Source organism: Vicugna pacos, chromosome 34, assembly GCF_048564905.1.
Source record: "Vicugna pacos chromosome 34, VicPac4, whole genome shotgun sequence".
Lineage (NCBI taxonomy): Eukaryota > Metazoa > Chordata > Mammalia > Artiodactyla > Camelidae > Vicugna > Vicugna pacos.
Window position 1 is genome coordinate 17,049,855 of NC_133020.1, and position 24,361 is coordinate 17,074,215.

Sequence of the window (24,361 nt, forward strand, 5' to 3'; positions counted from 1 at the left end):
TCTTAAAACAAGACTCAAATGAGAGACGGTATAAAAAAATCTTCAAAAAATTATTTTGAAACTACAGTGTATTCTTTTATTTACTTACTCAGTAAACGTATTTTCATTCAGTGCCTAGTAGTAGGTGCCAGGCTCAGAACCACCACTTGCATTGGAGTGGTTTTTAGCTTTATTCTGTGAATTGTTTTGTAAAATTAAATTTTGGTTTTGATCATTTTATTTGGGGGTTCATATTCTACCCGTCTACTGATATTTTTCTATCGTTTGCAATTTTCCTTATGAACTTTAAGAACACAGTTTTACCTCGTATTTCATTCCCAAATATTGCCTTTTTTAGAACTATGCTTTTCTTTATCGTCCCTGGGAGTTCCTCATGCTATTACCTATTTATTTGGTAAAGAAATTACTGCTAGATTATTAACAGATACTAACAAGCTCATATGTTATTACTCTGTGATATTATATTTGCATTTTCACCTAAGAATCATCTCATTAAGTTTTTTCACCATAATAGTTCATAATTCAAGTACGGTTTTTCCTTAGGTCAAGTTCCTTTCTATACGTATATATTTTTTTTACTCTTATGTAGGACAAGGTAAAATTTGATACATATTTCAACTAGTCATTTAATCAGATGATTACATTTCATAGCTATTTTCTCACCCAAAGCTGAAATTTTCAACATCTGAAAGTAATTCTAGTAAAAAGTGTTGAAATTTATTTTTACATAGTCATAAAGTAATTTGTAGGAAACGCTTTATAAAAAGTGACTAGAAGGTAAACATTCATGTTTCATTTGACCACTTTTGAAAAGGAGTGAAATAAGAAAAAAAGCAAGTAAAAATCTGTGGAACTGTTTTTCTAAAGGAAAAATAAAAGTAAACAGGCAAAAGATTCTAAAATACAGTGTCTCTCACATGCTGAGAACTAAGATCGAGGCTGATGAGGAGCTAGCTGTAAACCTCAGATCTGCATGTAGATTTAAAAGGAGGGTTTGTTGTTGTTGGTTTGTTTTTTGTTTGTTGTTTTTGTTTTCTTTCAGGACGCAAGTAACTTGAATGATCTTTCAAGTACTATAGCGGAATAGCAATACTCTCCTTCCTCCTCTTATCAGCTTAGCCTAGAAGGTCCAGAATTCAAACTCAAGTCCATGGTGACTCCGTTTACTTCTTAGAAAAGGGCACTGGTTAAATCCATATCTCCTTTCTTGTTTCCAGATGGTCCCCTTGGAGCTATGGCAACAGATGACTGAAATAACTACAACCAGGTAGGGGCTCTACATTGCTGTTTTTTCTCCGCTTGTCTGGTGTCAACCTAAGTTAGAAGTTATCTCTCCTGTCTTTAATTTCTAAGACAACACAAGTTGAACGTTTTGACAGTTTTTCAAGATACACATTATTCCTTTTTCTAAAGCCACTAAACCTTAACCCTCCTTTCCGTCAAACTGTTACTGCCTCTGTTCCTGGAAATTGCAGTGGCCGATTAACAGTAAGAGAACATGTGTCCTAGAACATTTCTTTAGAACGTTTTTACAGGGGCTGGAAGAAGTCATTTACACAATGGTCTGGTTACAAAAAAACCCAAAAAACAAAGTGGAATGGCAAGAATGGGAAGTAGCCCTTTCTTGGTGGGATTGCAGTGTAACTGCTTTTGAAATTAGTAAGAACGATGAATTGTTACACAATGATAGGGAAGTGCTGAGTGGGTGACCCAGAGACACCTTGTGTTTGGATTTTGTTCTGCTCTCATTTATCTCCCCTGGTTGTGATTAGTGTTGGAAAAAAAAAAGTCACAACTGAGAAGACAGAAACCATTTTAAATGATCTCAATCCTCACCTGGGGCCTCAGTTCTGTCATTTGACTCATGCTACCACAATTCGTGTTATGTCACTTTTTCATATTTCACACACGCAAATCATTTCACTGAAACTCTTCTCACTAAATTCATTATTAACCTCTATATCACAAATGAAAAAACCTCTTTCCAGCCCTCATTTTATTTGACATTCTAACATTATTCGACATAAGGACTATTCTCTTGATTTGTTTCTAATATTTTATTCTCTTGAATATAGTGTTTTACTCGCCAAGATTTTCTCATATATATCTGAGCATTTCTCCTGTCTTTCTTTTTGAAAACTTTCCCCACTCTACTGAACCATTCCATACTGGAGTTTCTTGGAATGCTTCTCATTAACCAAGCTCTCATGGTAAGTGATCTCTTTGATTCCTATGTCTTCAATAGCCCTCTACATACTCCCAAACTTACATCTCACAAAGAACTCTTAAAAGGTAAAAGCTGGAGTTGCGAGCCTATCCTAAAGAACATTGGGAAACTCAAATAGCAAATGCTGAGGATGTCAACTACTAACATGAAATCTCAGCTACCAGGAATAAATCAGAGTCCAGATTTAGACTCCACATCTTAAATTACAGGAAATATGGAGAAGGAGCAAGAAAAGCTTGAGAACAAGGAGAAAGGTCAGTGTGGGATTATCGATGACATTTATTCAATAGCTGTTGTGTATGTGGAGGGCAGTTGTGTTTGACTAACTCAAGAGCAAATGGAAGGCTAAGCAAATGATAATTCCCAGGGGGACCATAAACATGTAGGGACATCCATAATGTTACTCAGTAGAGAAAAACAATTTATACTCAATATGGGAATAATCTAGGCCAGTGGTAAACCATAAAATTGTGATATTAGGTAGGTTGGCCATAGCAAGTGGAATATCCAGTCTCTCACTGGTGATGAAACAGTATGAAGACAATCTCTTGCTTCTATCTCATAAATATCGGTTAGAAGGCAAGACCCCCAGTCTTGAAGCACTCACAGGTTTGGAGAGGAAATCAAGAAAGAGAAGCATAAGTAGATCTTATGGAACAAATTACTGAAATTGGTACGTGACAGAGACTAACATATGGCACAGACAAAGCAGAAGTCCAATTACTAGAATTGGGGGGGAAATCGGGGTATGCTGGAATCAAAGCCAACTATTAGTCAATAAGCAGCTTGCAAGAAACCATATATATGCAACAAGTGTGTGTCACGTTATGCCAACATCCACATTTTGTATGTTCATTGTAAATGATGTGTTTGCAAATGTGTAGCTTCAGTTTATACTCAACATGCTAGAATATTTGGGAAAATAATCTGAGAAAAAGGACAATATTGAGTTAATTAAGGTGAAGAGCATAAAGGAGTCAGAAGACACCGCACTCTGGGGTTTTGAGGAAAAAAACAAATACAAGGGCCAAAGAACTTTCCAGAGAAGATGAAAAATAATAGTGGAAGAGTTTGAGGCCAAAGGAGTCCTGGCACTCTATTATAAAGGCTAATTAGGTCCAAATGGTCATTCTCCATAAACTGCAACATAAGACTAGACAGTTAATGAATCATTTATTCAGTGATTGGCAGAACCTAAAAAAAAGAAAAAGTTGAACGTGAGCTTGCTCAGCATTACAAAGAGACTGTAGGGTAGGCAAATTTGGAACACGGATATTCTCAATAGTTGGGTGGTGGAAGGCTGAGTAAGGCATTGGTTTGTTCCATGATTTGTATAAAAATACTATAAATCTGAGATTCATATGCAGAGATTTTAAAAATCGCAATAAAGAAATTAATTTCATTATAAATACACTAGATGATTCTAACAAAGCTAATGACTTCATTTACAGAAGGAATACAATGAGAATATGGATAAAAGTGACTTTGTTAACAAACTCAACATCTGTTCCAAAATCCAGAATGAGTTCCAAAATCTGATGCCACCTCCTTCTCTGTTCCTCTTCCTTCTTCCATTTGCCAGGCACATATAAAAATATCACAGATTCCTACCAAATTATCTTCTAAATCCCAGGTCCACTCAAATTTTTTCACATTTTCAGTTTTCCCTAAACCTGACTTGCATTGGAGGATTTGCTCTGCACCGTGTATTGCTGTAAACTTGAAAGGTGGGGCTAATGCTAAAGGCCTTCCTTTCCTCTATTCTCCATCAATATTTGCTCACTAAGATTTTCTAAACAGCTTTACTGAAGTATAATTGATATACACTAAGCTGCACATACGTAAAGTGTTTAATTTTTTAGTTTTGATATATGTGTTTACCTGTGAAACCACCAACACAATCAAGACAGTGAACATATCAATTGCCCTCCAAAAGTTTCATCATTTTTATCCCCTGCTGTAATCCTTCCTTTCTACCCTTCCTAATCTATCCCTAAGCGAGCACTCTTTCCAGTCATAATAGATTAGTTTGTATTTTCCAGAATTTTCTATAAATAGCACCGTAAAGTATAAGATTCATTCTTCTTGTAACATGTGTCAACTGTCCATTCCTTTGAAATGCTGGGAAGTAGTCCCACTGCTTCTTCACCCATTTGCCAGTTGAAGGACGTTTGGTTTGTTTCTAGTTTCTGCCCATTACAAATATAACTGGCATAAACATTCATGCACAAGTCACTAAATGGACCTACATTACCATTTTTCTTATGTAAAACCTTAGAAGTTTGTCTAATGTTTAAAAAAATTGCCAAGTTGTTTTTGCGAGGAGTCACATCATTTATATTCCCATAAGGCTGCATGAGAGTGTTAGATCCTTAACATTCCCAGTTCTTTGACCATTGAATTATTGAAAGTAAGCTGTTTTAGTTTCCAAATATTTGAGGTTTTCTAGAGATACTGTTATTGATTTCTAATTTCATTCCATTGTGATCAGAGAAGATATTTTATACGATTTGAATTACTTTAATTTGTTGAGAATTTATATATGTTCAAAAATATTACCCATCTTAGGAAACGCTCTGTGTGCACTTGAAGAGAATGCATGTTCTGTTGCCACAGGATGAAGTGTTCTGTAAATGTTGATCAGGTTAAGTTGATTGATCGTGTTGTTCAATTCTACTACATTCTTAATGATTTTCTGCTTATTTGTTTTACCAATTATCAAGAGAGAGACTGAAGTCTTCTATTATAACTGTGGATTTGCTATTTCTCCCTGCAGTTTTATAAATTTCTGCTTCATGGTTTTCGAAGCTCTGGTGTTAATTTCACACACATTTGGGATTGACAAATGTACCATTTACCATTAGGAATCGATTCTTTATTTCTAGATCTTTTTTTAGCTCTGAAATCTACTTTTGATGATTTTAACATAGCTATCCTGGGTTTGCTTTAATTGGTGCTAGCGTGGCATGTCTTTTTCTAACCTTTTGCTTGTTTTCTTTTTTCTAACCTTTTGCTTTTATCCTGTATTTTTTGTATTTAGATTATTTAGGCATCATTTAGTTGAATTTTGCTTTTTAATCCATTTTGCCAATTTCTGTCTCTTAAGTGGGTGTGCTCAGATGATTTACATTTACTGTGATCAAAAGTACAGTTGGGTCTGTTAACTTGCATTTTGTTTTCTATTTGTCCCATCTACTTTTATTCATTTTCCCTCTCTTTTATGGCTTCTTTTGGATTAATTGAATATTTTATGATTCCACTTTACCTGTTTTATTGGCTTATTAGCTATAACTCTCTGTTTTGTTACCTTAGTGACTGCTTTAGGTTTATTGTATACAACTTTAGCTCATCATAGTCTACCTTCAAATAATATTTTACCACTTTACATATAGTATGTGAAATTTATAATAATATTCTTCCATTTGTCTTCTCATCTTCTGTGTTATTATTGTCATACATTTTCCTTTTACGTGTTATAAACGTCACACTGCGTAGCTATTATTCTTGTTTAAACAATTATTTTAAAAATACTTAAATAATGATAAAAATCACATATTTACCTATGTAGTTACCATTTCTGCTGCTCTGCATTCCTTATGTTGAGCCATATTTTTTTATCTAGTACCATTTTTCTTCTGCCTGAGACTTCCATTAACATTTCTTACAGTGTCGGTCTACTGGTGATAAATTATTTCAGCTTTTAAAAGTGAACAATGTCTTTATTTCTTTTCATTTCAATTTTTTGGTTTCTTATACCTTAAATCCCTTCCTCTTTTTTCTTTTTAGCAAAATCCTTCTTGTAATTTAGGACACAATTTAAGCATCTTCTCACAGAAAAGAGGTTTTGGACTGTTCATTTCTGACTTCTAGTCAACATGACTACTTTTTTTTCTTCATTTTTCACACTGTGCTTTGAACCTGTGTTCATTATTGCTATTATATGTGTTTCTCTTACTTGAACTTAAGTTAACTCGAGTCAAAATTTTGTGTTGTAAATTTGTATTTCACCATTTGTAGAATTTGTAATAATCATGGCTAATTTCATTGCTGCTCTTCATCCCATTAGAAAAGAAATGCAAGTGCTGTCTATAGACAATCTGCACAAAATTATTCATTAGGTGCATTTGATGATGGAAATAATATTTAAAGTGGCTATGACCATCAAGCATTAATGATTTAATTATGTTTTGCCTATTTTACCTTTATTTTTTGACATAATTTAACTACATAACAGTTTCTATTTTTTGCTTCTAATATATTACTCCAAAACAAAGTGCAGAAATTTAAAATATTTAACTCAACAACAGTATATAAGTTAATACTTCCCCTTAATTTTTGTAAATCTGTATTGAATGTTTCTCAATTTTCTTTGGTTGTCTCATATTGAAGAAGACATGAGCATGAAAGGGAATCTCACTCTTTTAATTACTTCCCTTTTTTGGTTAACTCCACCTCCTTTATGTAGCCTTTCTGTTTTTTTTTTTTTGTTTTTTTTTTTTGTGGAAGTGAAATGATTTTTCTTAGTGATCCTCTTCTTAAGGAGAGCATTTCCAGGGACTAGTACAAGAAGATTTAAGAGGCACAAATCCTTGGAATGAACAAACTCAGAATGATGCTACATGAAAACTCTGGATCTGCTGGTAAAAGCTTCTCATTTATTCTACATTTATCCTTTAATGGACTAAAGAAATGTTCTGACAGTCAGTGAATCTGATATAGTAGTCACTGGGATCAGGAAAGCGAGGAATGGGAAAAAGGCAATAAGACTAGGGCAATTGATACCTTTTATCTGCGTAGATTCAAAATGGAAGACGTGAGATAAGGACTAGATTTGGCATCAATTTTGTAAAACTGCAGAGGTGAAATTAAGTAAAGAACTAAAACTAAGTGAACTGTATTGGGTATGAAACTAATAGTCGTTAGAATAGATGGAACATGTAGGAATGAATATTGCTTGAAAATTGATTCCCTGGAGGAAATTTAGTGTAACTCTTTGAGTGTCAGAATCTGCTTCATGATTTATATGGATGTGTTAAACTCATTTAGCATTCTTATTTTTTTCCCCAAGCCTTTAAACTGAAGTAGAACCTATCACATGAAAGTATAGGTCATAAGTGCACAGTTCAGTGACTTATCCCAAAGGAGTGACTACTGTGGCGTTTTTATCTTTAAATTACTGTTGGGTTATAGGAAGAAGGAGAAATGAGAGTGATAGCCTTAGCATTTCATGCTCTATTTGGAGATAAGTTCCAAAATTTGGAGTTTTCAAATACAAACTTTGTCATTTATTCCTCCAATGTGTTGTTCAACTACTATTCAGCAGGCTCTGAGCCAGGTATTGGTGGTGCCAGGTACTGGTGAAACCAGGGTGAACATGATAGATATGATTCACTCCCTGTGAAACTTGCCATCCAACAATGTGGATCAGGCAGTCTTGGAGATAAGGGTATCAATGGTTAAATATCACCCTGTGCCTGAAGGGAGGACTGCCTGCTTCTAAGTTTCATTGGTGTCTTTCAATTTTCCAGATTTTAAGGTCTCATCTTGCAATTCTTCTTCCATCCCCAGTTTTCTTCTAATTCCTCACTCCTAGGTTGCCTATAAACATGAACATTTTCAAAGCTGTTTCCCTGAGGCTATATGATCCTGGGTGCAACTTTTTCCCACCTGCCTTGCCGTTTAGAAGGAAGAGTTTTCGGTCCTGGTTTGAACTTCTTTGGTCATCTCCAACCTCTGAAAGCCTGTTTTTTGGGAAGACTATATTTTGGCCCTCTTTCTTCTTTTCACAGACTTAAGAAGATGCTCTGTCCACTTAGGTCCCTTCACTGTTGCTGTGGTCTCAGTTCTCAGTGCCTGCTTGATCAGCAGTTCCCTTGGTGAGTACTTTGTCAAATTTACTTGCAACCTTAGCCCAATGTGACAAGAACCCCTGAAAAGCAAATAATTCTCCTGAAGGCTGAACAGCTTCTAAAAACATGCTTTGTGGTTTCAACAGATCAGATATTAAAAGCACGTGATAGGAGCCTAACTATGTGACCCCCTCAACGTGAACAAAATATTAGCACAGGTTTCAAAAAAAATAAAATAAACTCTCACAGGAAAAAACCCCCGCATTTTACTAAAGATTTGAAATAATGTCTAACTGAAAAATAGGGAAGTAAAGGAGTACAAAGGGGAAGAAACCTCAGAATTGCTGGGGTGAGGGAATTTTAGGAACACTTTAAAAATTCAAATGCCCAAAATCTATCTAAAAATGTATTCAGGGAGGCCAGGTAAATAGCAGAGGGACCACAGATTCCTGTGTTGCCTAAAATAATCACAAGGCAGGAGCCGACACTGTTGGGAGGAGTTGGGGTGAGGAGGATGGGATTATTTTATGGTAGAAAATAATAGGAAAATATCTCCATTTCAATTTTATTTGAGTAGATAAGTTTCAGTCAGATTTCAACTAGTATTTTAAAAATTTATGGTATCTACACGTATATGTGTAAATAGATGGTATTTTTCATGCATATATGTGTGAAGTAGGTGTTAAAGTCCTTATAACTGGTCTTTTCATCCTCGCCATCAGCCTTATTTCTACTGATTTTAGGATTTTGGAGAAACTTACATAGCTCACCCCTATACAATTTTGTAACATCTTATTTTTATAGTGAACTGTCCATGGGGATTATATATGTAGACATTATAAAGGATATCAGTCATAAAATAAAGATATCACATAGTGTTGGATTACTTAGCTTTTGCTGGTTTCATGTCGTTGCTTGATTTGAAGGCTGTGACACTGACATTTGGTTTTGAATCCCTGTGAAATAGCATTCTCCTATCGTACCATGAATTGGTCCAGAAAAGTTTCTCAAATCCAGCTTTGAAAAAAGAGATGAGCGGTCTAAAGGATAATAATTCTCTACCTGCTTTTTGGGTCTTGACCACCTGCTCTCTTTACCTGTTGCTGCAGGAGGAACAGACAAAGAGCTGAGGCTAACGGCTGGTGAGAACAACTGCTCGGGGAGAGTGGAGGTGAAAGTCCAGGAGGAGTGGGGGACGGTGTGTAACAACGGCTGGGACATGGCTGCGGTCTCCGTTATTTGTAGGCAGCTGGGATGTCCTACTGCTATCAAAGCTGCTGGATGGACTAATTCCAGTGCGGGCTCTGGACGCATTTGGATGGATCATGTTTCCTGTCGAGGGAATGAGTCAGCGATCTGGGACTGCAAACACGGTGGATGGGGAAAGCATAACTGTACTCACCAACAGGATGCTGGAGTCACCTGCTCAGGTAAGACTTGCATGAGTTAAAGCTGCAGATGCAATGCTCTGTGGGAAAAAATATGTAGATGGGTTAAAACTGAAGAGAAGCCAGTTTTCTGTAAGCAAGCTAGTCCATGTATAAAATTACCCAATCCATTGCTAAAAGATCAGAAAACACATGATAAAGCCTGTATTTGAAAAAAAAAAAATCAAGAGATTCTCAATACTACAACCAATGAGGAAGTGACTTGCTTCAATTTTACAGTAAATAATCCTACTATAACCTTCAACTTTTACATGAAAAAAATCATGGTATTTAAGTTAGTTCCTTGTCCCCTTTCCCAGTAATATGCTGCTTTCATGGATTGGCTCATAAATCATGACTCTTTTGCCCATTAACTGTTAATCAGATTACTAAATCAAGAAATAAATATTCCTGGCACTCATCCTTCTTTGTTGGAGGAAGGATGTTTTGCACAGTATAACTGCTTTCTCTGTTGTACAATGCTATTCGTTTCATTTACATGGTAGTTTTAATTTTTAAAACATTTCATAAGTTTCGCCTCACTTGACCGTACAATCACTCATAAAGTTATGTGTCAGACCTTTCTGCTGACAAATCCCAAGGTCATGTTTCTGATCCCAATTCAGAACTCTTTCTTCATGTCATTGAATGTTACACAACCCTCTCACCTCCCAGCCTTTCTGTTAGAGACCATCTGTCTCCTCCATAGGACTGATTTTACAAAGACTAGTCTCCACCCAGGCGTTGTGGTGTAACAGGAGCAACACAGGCTGGTATCTAGAACAATGATAAATTGAATTCCAGCTCAGCTGCTCATTAATGTTATTATTTGGAGCAAGTTGTTAAATCTTTCTAAACTTCACTTTCTGACAGCTCAACAATATAACACATGAAAAGCGACTGGTACCCTGTCCGGCGTGTAACAGGTGTTAAAAATTGAATGGTAGTTTCCTCATGGCTCACAGCTTCTCATTACTTAGTCAGCTCATTTCTCTTTCTTCTTCCTTCTCTTCCTCCTGTCTGTTCCTCCTTCTTTCTCTTCTCTTTTATTGTTAATCATGTTGTAGGGAAAGATAAGAAGTAACAACGTACCATCTACATCAAGCATCTACAGCAAAGTTAAAAATCACAATAAATCTTGCCTATAATTATTTACTGTGCTATAATTATTGCTGTCTATAGAGTTGACTGTTTAAGCTAAGACATCAGTGTAGTACTTTTAACTCTTGTGTTTGGTTTTTCTTACCTTTACATAAGGATCCTTTAAATAAGAAAGAAGTGAATCAAACTTGGTTTTTGAAGTTTACACACTTAAAACTCCAGCTGATGCCTAATAATAGAAAGGGGTGCAATCGCTCAAGGACTCACGAGTTTCATGAGGTTTCAGAGTCCGAATTTCTGAGATTCTTCACCCCGATCAAAGCTGTATCCTCAGAGCACCTACCTCTTGGGAAATTATACTGTTATCATATCCATAATAGTAAAGGGGCTAGACTCTGGTGCTAGGGCTGTTTGGTTTTGGTTTTGGTTTGGTTTACATTCTTTCTCTTCTAATTTCTAGGTGTTTGACCCTGGGCCAATTATTTAACCTCAGTTTGCTTATCTGTGAAATAGGGGTAGTGGTAATAACATACAATGCTTAATGTCATTGTGAAGTCTAAAGAAAATGGAACAGCATATGCACATTATGATCATGAGCTTTTACTATTACTGTTATTAATTGCCCATAATCAAAAATCTGGAGTGGAGGTCTTTGCCTGGAGCTCAGAGCTTTTAAAATTGAATTACTTCTTCAAAAAAGAACTTTGCAAAATTTTGGTCAGCCACAGTTTTTGTTTTTCATAAGTCCCAACATTTCACCCCAAATCTCTTTTTCTCAGATATTCTAGTCCTTATAGAAAATCTAAGGATAGTGTATACAGAGAATTTTCTTTATGAAAAAGCTGTTCTTTGCTAAAAATGGGAGCAGCTGCTTTGGGAATAGAAAAAAAAAATGCTTTGATTCAGAAAGGAATTTTGGTAAGAAATGAATTATTTTGATTAATTTTTCCTCAGCTTTTAATGTCTTGGTATACCACAGATAAGGTGCTTGTGCAAACTATTATGCATGCTTATGCATTTTTACTTTTTGCTTTTTCTTGTTTTTTCATTTCAAATTCAACTTCAGACAATTATTCTGTAAGCTGTTTGTAATAAAGACTAAAATAAAAATTTTAACTGTTCAACAAATGACTGGCTTGTCATTTTTACTACTTTGTTGTAAAAACACATTTTATTTTTTTCTAGTTTTTAAAGCAAATACTTTGAGTCATATTTATCTGTTTCTACATAAACGTGTTTATTATGTCTTAATAATAGAAGGAAACAAAACAAAACACAAAGTAAATTTTAATCTGTGAAAGATTTTTTTTTTGGTAAGTAGAAATAGATGAAAGTCCTAATCATTAGCTAGTTTTTAAAAGATTAAAATAAATTCTCCATTATGTGAACATGGGCGTCATTTTGAAGGACAGCTTCAAATCTCAAGTGTTTAGAGGACTCTTACTTTCTAAAATCACTTCTGAATTCTGGTCTTTGCTCTAGATGGATCTGACTTGGAGATGAGGCTGGTGAACGCAGGAAACCGGTGTTTAGGAAGACTAGAGGTCAAATTCCAAGGACAGTGGGGAACAGTGTGCGATGATGACTTCAGCGTGAATCATGCTGCTGTGGTTTGTAAACAGCTTCAGTGTGGAGGTGCTGTCAGTTTCTCTGGTTCAGCTAATTTTGGAGAAGGTTCTGGACCAATCTGGTTTGATGATCTTGTATGCAATGGAAATGAGTCAGCTCTCTGGAACTGCAAACATTCAGGATGGGGAAAGCATAACTGCGATCATGCTGAGGACGTTGGAGTGATTTGCTTAGGTAAGGACGGGTCCTGGGTTGTTCTCCTCTCCATGAGAGGACAAAAGAAAAGCGGTAAAAAACTTAAGAGCCTGAACTCTTAGATTTAAAACATAACAAACTCTGCTTCTTTTATCACCTGATTATTCCCTAACTTCAAGTTGCGGCTCTGACACCTGTGGCATTTTCACCTGAACTGAAATTGGAATGAATAGTTTAGGAGGGGAGGATGAGGAGTGAAACTGAGAGCCAAGTCATGAGGATAGAAGGAAGTGTTCAGAGTGCATCCACTTCCCCCAGCCCTCCAAAACACAGAAAGGAAAAGAAAAAAATAGCTTAACTAGCAAATTCTGCTTTCTGGGTGTTTCAGAAGCAAATCATCCTCCTTAGCATTGTCTACCCTACAAAAGTCTCCTCTTTAGTCACATTGACCCACTCTTTCCCAAACTATTGGTTCAAATTCACAGAATCAAATGATGTAGAAAATTGGTTTCCTCTTAAAATTTCATTTATGCTCGTCCTATGTTATGAGCAGATACTGTGTCTGCCTAGAGAGTTTCATGTTCCATGGTTGATTATGGGACAGGGACGTGGCTTTGTGTGTGCAGGGATGTCACTCCCCTTTTCTCACTTGAGTTCCCGGTTTGAAGAAGACCTAGTAAGTCCTGAGCCCCAGGGAACATTAAGGAAACTGTAACTAGAGTAAAAACATCCCTGTATTCACTAGGTATCTTTTTTTTTTTCCAATGAAAAAAAAAAAACTCAATTCAAATGAAATTTAAAATAAGAGAATGCTGACCCAAAACTGGGAAATCCAGGCAGTATGGTTGGCTTTGTGCATGATTGGATTCATCAGTTCATGTCATCAGGGTTCAGGCTCTTTTCCTATTTCTCGGACTGGCTTTTTTCTTGTTGACCAACATGACCATCTATAGTCTGAACCACAAAGAATGGGATTCCTACAGAAAAGATGGATTTCATTAGCTGAAGAAAGTGAAAGGGATTAGGGGCAGGAAAAACACAGTATGTCCCCTTCATTTTCTTTTACCCATCAGAATCTTTCTAGGTCCCCAATCAGCGCATTTCTTCTCAGTGTGTTTTATATGTGCTGAGGAATCACAGTAAACAGTATTGTGACCACAAACACTAAAATCGCCAGAGGCAAAAAAGCAGTTTATTTGTTACAGGATATTACCCACAATCAAGTTCTGTTCTTTGAGGAGTATTGACTGGGGGGAAGGTGAGAGTAGTAATGGTGAGGTCCCTTCTCTCTTTGCTTTACTTTTAAACTACAGATGTGGTCAGAAAGGCAGATAACACAGGCATATAATAAAAACCAGCTAGTCTAATAGGTAATGCAGTCCCAGAGAAAAGTGAGGGTTGAGGCAAACTGGACTGTGTAGCTAACCACATGCACCTAAACACATGCAAATACATATTCAACAGGAGTAAAACCAAACAATTTCAACAAAAAAAATCTTTTCGAGGTCCAACAAGCAAATCTCCAGATAAATTTCAGTCCCTGGAGATCCTGTTAGGATCTCTTCCTATAATGCATGCTTTTCATACTGAAAAGTCCTGTCTTCTTGCCTGAATCCACTCCTCCCTCCGGCTTTAACGATTGATCTTATTCTTGTTTCTTTATCGCTGACTTGTTTTGTGTCCCTCTTACAGAGGGAGCAGACCTGAACCTGAGAGTGACAGATGGAGTCAACAAATGTTCAGGAAGATTGGAAGTGAGATTCCAAGGAGAATGGGGGACAGTGTGTGATGATGGCTGGGATAGTGACGATGCTGCTGTGGCATGTAAGCAACTGGGATGTCCGACTGCCATCACTGCCATTGGTCGAGTTAACGCCAGTGAGGGAACTGGACACATTTGGCTTGACAGTGTTTCCTGCGAAGGACATGAGTCTGCTCTCTGGCACTGCAAACACCACGAATGGGGGAAGCATTATTGCAATCATAATGAAGATGCTGGTGTGACTTGTTCTGGTAAGTTAAAACAACACACAACAAAAAGAGAAGGAAGGGCCTATGTTGTTTAGGAAGAGAAATAGGTGTGAGATGTGTGAGGGAGAAACAACTAATCAGTTCCTTGTTGGGAACTCTTTTACACTTGTGAGAAATCTCTAACACATTCTTTATTTGACTAGTTGGAAGGGTTGTCTGACTCTATTTTCTGTAATAATTTTTCAGGTTACTGTTAGGGATCACACTTTGAATTCTAAATCTACCTGGAGCTCCAAAAGACAAAATGTTACATGTCTTTACTTTATATCTGATTTGCTCATATTTTTCCACCTTTGACAATTTTCATTAACTCCTGAAACTAAAATCCCATTTCTAAGCAAATTCATGGTCTCTACTGGCTCTTAAAAAAAGCAGAGATGGGTAAGCCGTAATTTCCAATGTCTCAGTATCTGAGAAGGAGCAAGATCAAGAAAGTACCCTCTGGGCTAACCTGCCTGTGTATCTATGGCCTGAGTCTATGTTTCTTTTGCAGATGGGTCAGATCTGGAACTGAGACTCACAGGTGGAGGCAGCCGCTGTGCTGGGACAGTGGAGGTGGAAATTCAGAAACTGATAGGGAAAGTGTGTGACAGAACCTGGGGACTGAAAGAGGCTGATGTGGTTTGTAGGCAGCTGGGATGTGGATCTGCACTCAAAACATCCTATCAAGCTTATTCCAAAATTAAGGAAACAAACACGTGGCTGTTTTTAAGCAGCTGTAATGGAAACGAAACTTCTCTTTGGGACTGCAAGAACTGGCAGTGGGGTGGACTTAGTTGTGAACACTATGAAGAAGCCAAAGTTACCTGCTCAGGTAAGACTTGCAGTCAATGTGTTAAGAAGTTGAATTCCAGGCGTGTAAATTTCCAGTAACATCCTTGAGACTGACAAGATTCATTGGTCACTATGACTAGATCTCTCCCAAGAAGCCAGAAAATATCTATTCCATTGTGAGTGTCTCAGAGAAATGTATAATTCATTTTGAATCTTAGACCCAATTGTTTATTGTTTGCTCACTTTAGCGTTTGAGTAATTTTTAAATCCATAAATGTGTCAAAGATTAAGGAGGATTAAAAATTTTAAGGTAGAACTTAAATATGTCTTTCATCAGAATGTCATCAAATGATTTTAAAACATAACTATGTTGGATAAACTAGCATGATTGAAACTTAGACTCCCTCTATCTTACTATGAAATAATTTTCTTTTTTCTAAACATTTTCCCCCTATCATCTCATATAGGTAAAAAATTTAAGAGATAGAAAACAAAAAATTTCTTTCTTGTGATGAGAACTCTGATCTACTCTCTCAACAGCTTTCATATATAACATTTAGCAGTGTTAATTATATTTATCATCTTGTACATTACACCCCTGGTACATACATATTCATCTTATAACTGGAAGTTATTGCCTTTTGACTGCCTTCATCCAATTCCTCCTCTGCCTCCTGGTCTCTGATACCCACAGATCTGGTCTTTTCCTATGATCTTGTTTGTTTGTCTTTAAAGTATAGTTGACCTAAAATACTATGTTAGTTTCTGTTACACAACATAGTGTTTCACTATTTCTGCATATTTCAAACTGATCACCACGGTAAGTCTAGTTACAGTATGTAGAGATATCACACAGTTATTGGCTATATTCTCCACACTGTACCTTTCATACCTGTGACTCGTTTATTTTGCAGTGGGAAGTTTAATTCCTTCACTTATTTATTTCCTCCCCCAACCCCCTCCCCTCTGGCAAACTCCTCTTTGTTCTTGGTGTTTATAACTCCGTTTCTGTTTCATGTTTGCTCATTTGCTTTGGTTTTTTGATTCCACATATAAGTGAAATCACATAATATTTACCTTCTTTGCCTGACTTATTTTACTCAGCACAATAGCCTCTAGATCCATCCATGTTGTCACAAATGACAAGACTTCATTTTTTTAATGGCTGAGTAATAGCCCATGTATATACCACACCTTCTTTATCCATTTATCAGTCGATGGGCACTTACGTTGCTTCCATTTCTTGGCTGTTATGAATAATGCTGGCTGGTCTTGGACTTCTGTTCCTTGGGAGTTTTCTATTTATTATTATTGATTCAATTCCATTCCTTGTAATTGATCTGTTCATATTTTCTCTTTCTTTCTGGTTCAGTCTTGGAAGATTGTATGTTTTAGGAATTTGTCCATTTCTTCTAGGTTCATTTTTTTTGTATGTAATTGTTCATAGTAATCTTTTATGCATCTTTCTATTTCTGTGGTAGCAATTGTAACATCTCCTTTTTCATTTCTGATTTTATTACTTTAGGTCCTCTGTTATTTTTCCTTGATGAGTCTGTCTAAAGGTTTGTCAATTTTGTTTATATTTTGAAAGAACCAGCTTTTAGTCTCATTCAACTTTTCTATTTTTAAGTCAGTATTTCATTTACTTCTGCTCGGATTTCTATGATTTCTTTCTTCCCAGTAACTTTGGGATTTGTTTGTTCTTTTTCCAGTTCCTTTAAGTGTAAGTTAGGTTGTTTATTCTTGCTTCCTGAGGTAGGCTTGTATTTCTATAAACTTCCCTCTTAGAACTGTATCCCACAGATTTTGGGTTGTTATGTTTTTGTTTTCATTTGTTTCTAGATGTTTTCAAATTTCCTCTTTGACTTCTTCAGTGATCCATTGATTCTTTAAGAGCATGTTGTTTAGCTTCTCCATGTTCGTGGGGTTTTTTTTGTAGTTTTTTTCTTGCAGTTGACTTCTAGTCTCATGGTGTTGTGAGAAAAGATGCTTGATATGATTTCAGTTTTATTAAATCTACCAAGGCTTGTTTTGGAGCCTAGCATGTGACCTATCCTGGAGAACATTCCATGTGTATGTGAAAAGAATGTTAATTATTCTGCTTTTGGATGAAAAGTTATATAGATAGACAGACAGATAAATGTCTTCTTATCCATGACTTTTCTTTTCTCTTCATATATTATTATGTGCATTTATTTATGCTTTAAATTTATTGTATTAGATAGAATTATCTACTGCCTTAGCTTTTTTTTAAAGACCTCACAGCTGGGTTTTAAAAATTAATAGTACCTTTGTTTTCTTGGGGGGAGGATATAACTCAGTGGTAGAGCATGTGCTTAGCATGCACCAGGTCCTGGGTTCAAACCCCAGTGCCTCCATTAAAATAAACAAACAAACAAATAAATAAATACCTAATTACCTACCTGGCCCAAAATGCTACCTTTGTTTTCTAATTCATTAAATTTGTTTTTCTTTCTATTAATTCACTTCGGATTTCCTGAAGTTTGGTTTCTCTTTCTCTCTTAACTTTTTGAGTTGGATGCTTAAGGGAATCCACCTAGGAGCATACGTAGTTTAGTATGTGTCTGGGGTGAAGCCATTGGTAAGTGGATATGCAGCACATAAAAGATTCTACCCTATAACTAGGTCTCTACATGTTTAATCTTGATTTATTCCTCTTTATTAATATAAATATTTGAGTTTATAGGTTTCCCACTGAGTGTCTCAGTAGCTATATCACATAATGGATGAATTGATACTCTGTGAATCTGGGCGTAGAATCTTCCTATGACTGTTAGATTGTCATTGTGAATTGTTCTTTTTAGTATTACAAAATTTCCATCTTTTTATGGTTGAATGATTTTGGAATCAAGTTTGTCTGATGTTAATATCACATGTGTTGCTTTATTTATTTTCTATTTTCTTACTTTCAACCCTTGTGAATAATTTTGTTCTAGGTGCACACTTTTACTCATAATAGAACTGGGATTTATTATTAAAAGAACTCTGATTAAGTTACATTTTTGAGGTGACAGATGTATTTGGCCTTAACTTGGTCATATTATACATTGTTATGTTATCATATTATATACATACATAATACTTATTGTCATTATGTAATATGCTATGACTAAAACCATATTTCACTATATGACCTTTATGGGGACTTTGTGTGTGTTTTGGAATGTGTAAGCATATTTGTATGTCTGATAATTCCCTTCTAAATTTAGAAAGTTTTGTAAATTTTCCTATTAATTGTATTTTATATTAGTTAGTATGAAGTTCAGCTGCATCTAAAAGAAAACCAAATGGGTGGGTGACTAAAGAAAAAGTTTACTTTTTTCTCTTTTAAAATAAGTCGAATAGCTAAGCAGTTTAAGGCTGTTTTGGTCACTCTGTGGTCACCAAGAAACACCTAGAGTTTTTCTTCTCTAGCAGTGATCAAATCCTACTGGACAAGAAATCCTATCCCCCCTGTAAGTGAGGGAGTGTGTGGGGAGGCAACCTCATAGGCCAGGTTCTGTCCTCTGAGAAGGTGGCCTCTGTGTGCTGCCCTTCACGGGCCCAGCGCGGTTCTCGGGGCAGTATTCCTCGTGCGTTGTTCTCATAGTCGATTCTGAGTTCGATTTGGAAAGTATGTTTATTTGAGGGCTGCACACCTTTCACAACCCACTTTCTGCTGATACTGATTTAGGGATCCTCAGATTGCTTTAAAGTTGAGTAATCACTGATGTCAGTCGGCCTCACAAATTCAGCAAAACAATTCTCTCCAAATTTAGGAAGCCAATGCCATGTGAAAGTAACCACAGTCAAATAAAAGACACTTTGATTTATCCATGGGACGAGGGCCTTCCTCTTAATTTATTGACCACAGCCCTCAGGTCATTTGAAACCTTGGGTTTGGGAGGAAGGGCAAAACTTACATCCTGTCTTTGCTAGAAGGCTCATTGTCTTTGCATGCAGAGCATCAGCTTTATTTTCTGCTAAGTCCACAGTTTCATCACCACCTCAGTTTAAAGGGCAGGATATTTAGGGGTTTGTTTTTCCAATCTTGCAAGTTCCAAATTACAGGACTGTCAATTAACCACATATAGTAGCTGCAGGCAGAGGATGCCTCCCTCACAAGTGGTATTTTCCCTCCCATTTCTTCTTGCAGTCTGGCTATTTCTAGTCAGTTCATTTCTCTCTTGATAAGTGTTAAAAGTGACAAGGAGGATTCATGCCATGTCAACATTCTGATTTTTCTTCTTTTTTTACTTTTATAAAAGCATACTTCAAAAAAAATATTTTTCCCAATATGTTCTCCAAGTTTCAACTTTAGTGAGTGCATGCTTTTCTTTTCAAGGTGGCATTTCTCTAAATATCTTACCACGGATCACAAGACTCATTAGCTTTCCAGCCTACAATACCTGAGTGATTAGTGTAGGCTGCTCATGAATTCTCATTAACTACATTCAAAATTTAGGTTTTATTACCAGAGTGTTTCATTTATGGTAACTCACGCTGAATTATTTAGGATTCTATTAAGCTGCATGTAAGTTTACAACTTAAGATGAGCCCCTTTCTTTACAAAATTATATTTGTGTTTGTTTTTGCTATACATGCACTTTGCTTCCTTTTGTAAACTCCCCTGTTATGTTTCTATAGCTTTTGGAAACTCTTCTACCTATTGTGGGGCCTTGATTTTAGCTCTCTCCTTATTTTTCTAGAACCGTTTATAATTTTATTTCTTGATAAACTTGATACTTTTGGAAGATTTCCAAGAAAACAGATTATGGAAATACTATCTTTCTGCCTGCAAAATTGAAACTACAAATTCCATAATCTGTTTAAATTCTTAGACTCTGATACAGCATGAGTTTTTATGGCTGAAAAGGGCCAGAAGGACTCGGTAAAGCAGAAAGACTAGAAAGATAAAGCAGCAATTTATCTCTGATGCGTAGTTTAGACAAACCAGCCACAAAGAGGTCTAACAAGCTTTGGTCACAAAATTGCTTTGAATCCCAGACATTTTGTTTGTGCTAAGTGTGTCCATGCTGGAGGGGACATCTGAACCTAAGAAATGCTTCATTTGAGTTGTGCTGTATTTTACAAAAGTCTGAGAAATAATTTTGAGACTAGAATGATCTATCCTTTTTCAGAGTCTGGAAAGGAATAAATGATGAAGATGTATTAATGCTTCTTTAAACTATACTGTATATTTTATCTATTATTAAACAAAAGGAAGTCACTTTAATTAATTACTTCTGATATTTGTTCTTCATTTCTCCACTTCTACAGAAAGAAATGAATACAGATTCAGTTACTGACCCCAGGGGAAAGCTTAAGTTATTGATTAAAGGAGTTAATTTAGGCACAAAAATTCAATTAATGGCTTTTATGTTAAAATGCACTCATTAGTTTAGCAGGAAAAAAAATCTCTTAAAGTGGTAAATTTCCAACATTCTAACCACATACCTAAACTTAAATGGTTTAAGGAAGCCAGTCTGTGGTACAAACTAATGTGTCATGAGCAGATTCATGAAATAAAGGCTGAGGCAATAAACATGGAGAAAAAATATGTTGGAAGGCTGACAGATATTGGTGACTGCCACACATGTAGTATATTGTGAGGGTCAAGATTATAGGCTCTGTAGCATATAGTCTGGCTTCAAATTCTGGCCCTTCACTAATCTCTGTGTGACCTTAGCAAATTACTACACCTCTCTGTGTTTTAGTTTCCTTGTCTGTAAATTTGTGATGTTATTAATAATTATACCATATAGCAATTGTAAAGATGAAATAATGTTTGTTAAATACTTACTAAAATGCCAAATATATATGTGTGTGTGTATATATATATACATATAGTAGATACTCAATATTCACTACTATCATTATTATTACCATTATTTATGGTTCAAGTTTTAGGCAATTCTAATTTGGCCCTGGATATCATTAATTGAGTAAAGGATTCAGTGGCTTGTCATTCAGTTTTGAACACATTAAGTTCTAGATGTCAAAGTTGATCTGTTTTTGAATATAGGTCTAAAGAGAAATGTGTAGACGAAATGTATTATGGCAGTTAAGAGAAAATGTCTTTCAGAAGACAAGAAAGTTGAGAATAGAACCTTGGTCAAGGAATACATGAAAGGTTTTGATAAAGCACTGTAGGAAGGAGGTGAAAACAGAAGAAAGGAATGTCTCATGTATCAAGTGTGACAGATACCAAGGGAAAGAAGAGGTCTCCCATTCATTTTGGAAACAGAAAGCATATTACATTTTTTTTATGAAAAACCATTTGAAATGATTGAGGCAGACCCCGGACTGCAGTGGGTGGAGTTCTGAGTATAGGGCTGAAAGGTCGAGAGAATGGACACATGTTTTCTGTGGTCTCTAAAGTGGTGAATAATGCAGGCACAATACTGAAAGGAAAGAGTAATCGTGCTGTAGGAATCATTGGTTCCAGGAGGCAGATTTCCAGAATTCTCTCAGGTGGAGTGGGCCAGTGAGGGGGAGGGGTGTGTGTCTAGAATTCGCCATGCCCAACTCTAGGCAGAACAGCCAAGAGGAATGGATAGCCTCCCTTTCTCGCTTTCCACTTCCTTCCTCACTCCCTTCTTGAAGGAAAATCTTGGAATCATGTTCTCTCTCACTGAAATGTTATTTTTCAGCCCACAGGGAACCCAGACTGGTTGGAGGGGACATTCCCTGCTCTGGTCGTGTGGAAGTGAAACATGGCGACACCTGGGGCTCCGTCTGTGATTCCGACTTCTCTCTGGAAGCGGCCAGCGTGCTGTGCAGGGAATTACAGTGCGGCACGGTCGTCTCCATCCTGGGGGGAGCTCACTTTGGAGAAGGAAGTGGACAGATCTGGGCTGAAGAATTCCAGTGTGAGGGACAGGAGTCCCATCTTTCACTGTGCCCGGTAGCACCCCGCCCAGATGGCACTTGCAGCCACAGCAGGGACGTTGGAGTGGTCTGCTCAAGTGAGACCTGGAGAACGTGTTCAGCTTGTTCCCGTCCTGTGAAGAGGGTAGGGTTAGGTAGTCACAGACATCTTTTTAAAGTTCCTGTCTCCTTTTAGGATACACAGAAGTCCGCTTGGTGAATGGCAAGTCCTTATGTGAAGGAAGAGTGGAGCTCAACTTTCTTGGGACCTGGGGCTCCCTGTGCAACTCTCACTGGGACATGGAAGATGCCCACGTTTTGTGCCAGCAGCTTAAATGTGGAGTTGCCCTTTCTACCCCAGGAGGAGCAGCTTTCGGGAAAGGAAGTGGGCAGGTGTGGAGGCACAAGTTTCACTGCACTGGGACTGAGCAGCACTTAGGAGACTGTCCCATAACTGCTCTTGGTGCATCGTTATGTTCTGCAGAGCAAGTAGCTTCTGTAATCTGTTCAGGTGAGAGAATAAAGGGCAGCCTCGATGAACATCCCCCCTGGTGGTGTGCCCTACGAGTGGGTGGACTTCTAGCAAAGAACAGAACTAAAAGGGAATGACCCACTGTGAGGGATCATGAGAAGTGTGCCAGAGTTAAACTTCATTTGTCTTTTTAGAGGGAAAGTAAACTTAATTTTCACAGACCTGGTGGTTATTTAGTGCTTACCATGTGCCTTCTCAGAGTTCCTGATTCATTCCCAGCTTGGCTGACGCATCCACCTTTCTCTAAAGCTATGATTGTCCTGAGCTCATCTATCTAACACTGTAACTGACCTCCCCTCCTCACTCCAGCTATTTGTACCTTCTGCGACTAAGTGGTTTGATGTTGCAGGAAACCAGAGTCAGACACTATCCCCATGCAATTCATCATCCTCGAGTCCAACAAGCTCTCCTGTTTCAGAAGAGAGAGGTGTTGCCTGCATCGGTAAGAATCAGTGACCAACCTATGAAAATGATCTCAATCCTCAGAAGTGCATTTTACTAATATTTTCTTTTCTCTTTGCAGTGAGCGGTCAGCTTCGCCTGGTAAACGGAGGTGGCCGTTGTGCAGGGAGAGTAGAGGTCTATCATGAGGGCTCCTGGGGCACCATCTGTGATGACAGCTGGGACCTGAGTGATGCCCACGTGGTGTGCAGACAGCTGGGCTGTGGAGTGGCCATTAATGCCACTGGTTCTGCCCATTTTGGGGAAGGAACTGGGCCTATCTGGCTGGATGAGATGACCTGCAATGGAAAAGAATCTCATATATGGCAATGCCATTCACATGGCTGGGGGCGGCACAACTGCAGGCACAAGGAGGATGCGGGCGTTATCTGCTCGGGTAAGTCCTGCACGTAACCTCAGGTTACAATTATGCAAGAAGGAACTGAGGTGGGGCAAAGTGAGGGCTATCACTCTGAGCAGCTTCCCTGAAGTACAGGTCCAGAGGGAACTGCTGTGAGATTCAGGCTCCCAGAAGGTGTAGGTCTGATGAATTAGCGCTACCTCATATGCAAGGTAGTATAATGCCAGCAAGAGAAGAATTCATAAGTCAGTCTGCATGTCATGAAAATGACAGCAAAGCTGGCAATGTGAAGTTTCTTTATAAATATGTATGGGGCTGGACACTGGGTAAGGATTCAGTGCACCACTCGGTGATCACTGTATTAATAACGAAGTGAGTTAAAAAAAGACAAGAAGAAATACACTTGGTGCTATATTCTACAGAGAAAAAGATAGTCAGCACGCCAGGTCATATTTTGTGACAGACAAATGAGACTGACTGACTTGTTATAGGAGCAACAATTACCATAACAGGACACTGCTCTTGTGTTGTAAACGTGGTAAATTTTAGAAAGTATTATGACATAAAAAAATGTACTCAGTTGTAATATATTGAGAAAAACAGCTCTATGACTTAGGGAAGTGAGAAAATCTCTATGCCAGAAGTGATTTTCATATTACTCACATTTAATGACATAAACCTGGTTGAGGACATACGCATCAAAACTGAAGTGTCAGAAAGGGCAGTATTTCACGTTATGGGGATGCACACCAAACGTTGGCTTTCTTGTCTATCTCATTAAATTTTAACTATCAGGGAAAATTGCCCCCCAAAGAGAACAGACTAGGGTTTTGAGCCTAAAATTACAGTAATTTAGAGAGAAAAATCCAAACCATGTAATTGATAAAAGGCGCTGATCCTTTGAGATTCAGAAGTCAACTTAGAATCACTGGTGGCATTTTTAAAAAGTCCTCAAGGACAAAACCCAAAACTAGAAAACCAGAA

General features: G+C 37.3%; 1 protein-coding gene across 3 annotated transcripts in view; it reads left to right on the forward strand.

Moving 5' to 3' along the window:
- The window catches only part of LOC102532087 (scavenger receptor cysteine-rich type 1 protein M130), a 44,617-nt gene that overhangs the window by 13,221 nt on the left and 7,035 nt on the right, over window positions 1–24,361 (forward strand). The window contains exons 2-12 of one of the 3 annotated variants that reach the window (XM_072954625.1): window positions 1,218–1,267; window positions 8,017–8,103; window positions 9,186–9,218; window positions 9,322–9,506; window positions 12,087–12,407; window positions 14,061–14,381; window positions 14,893–15,213; window positions 21,827–22,141; window positions 22,240–22,554; window positions 22,925–23,017; window positions 23,099–23,413. In XM_072954625.1, the coding sequence (XP_072810726.1) occupies window positions 1,218–1,267; window positions 8,017–8,103; window positions 9,186–9,218; window positions 9,322–9,506; window positions 12,087–12,407; window positions 14,061–14,381; window positions 14,893–15,213; window positions 21,827–22,141; window positions 22,240–22,554; window positions 22,925–23,017; window positions 23,099–23,413 (2,356 nt within the window). Of the gene's footprint in view, window positions 1–1,217; window positions 1,268–6,751; window positions 6,868–8,016; window positions 8,104–9,185; window positions 9,507–12,086; window positions 12,408–14,060; window positions 14,382–14,892; window positions 15,214–21,826; window positions 22,142–22,239; window positions 22,555–22,924; window positions 23,018–23,098; window positions 23,414–24,361 lie in introns of those variants that run through there. The other 2 variants (XM_072954626.1, XM_031670707.2) reach the window with 2 other exon arrangements.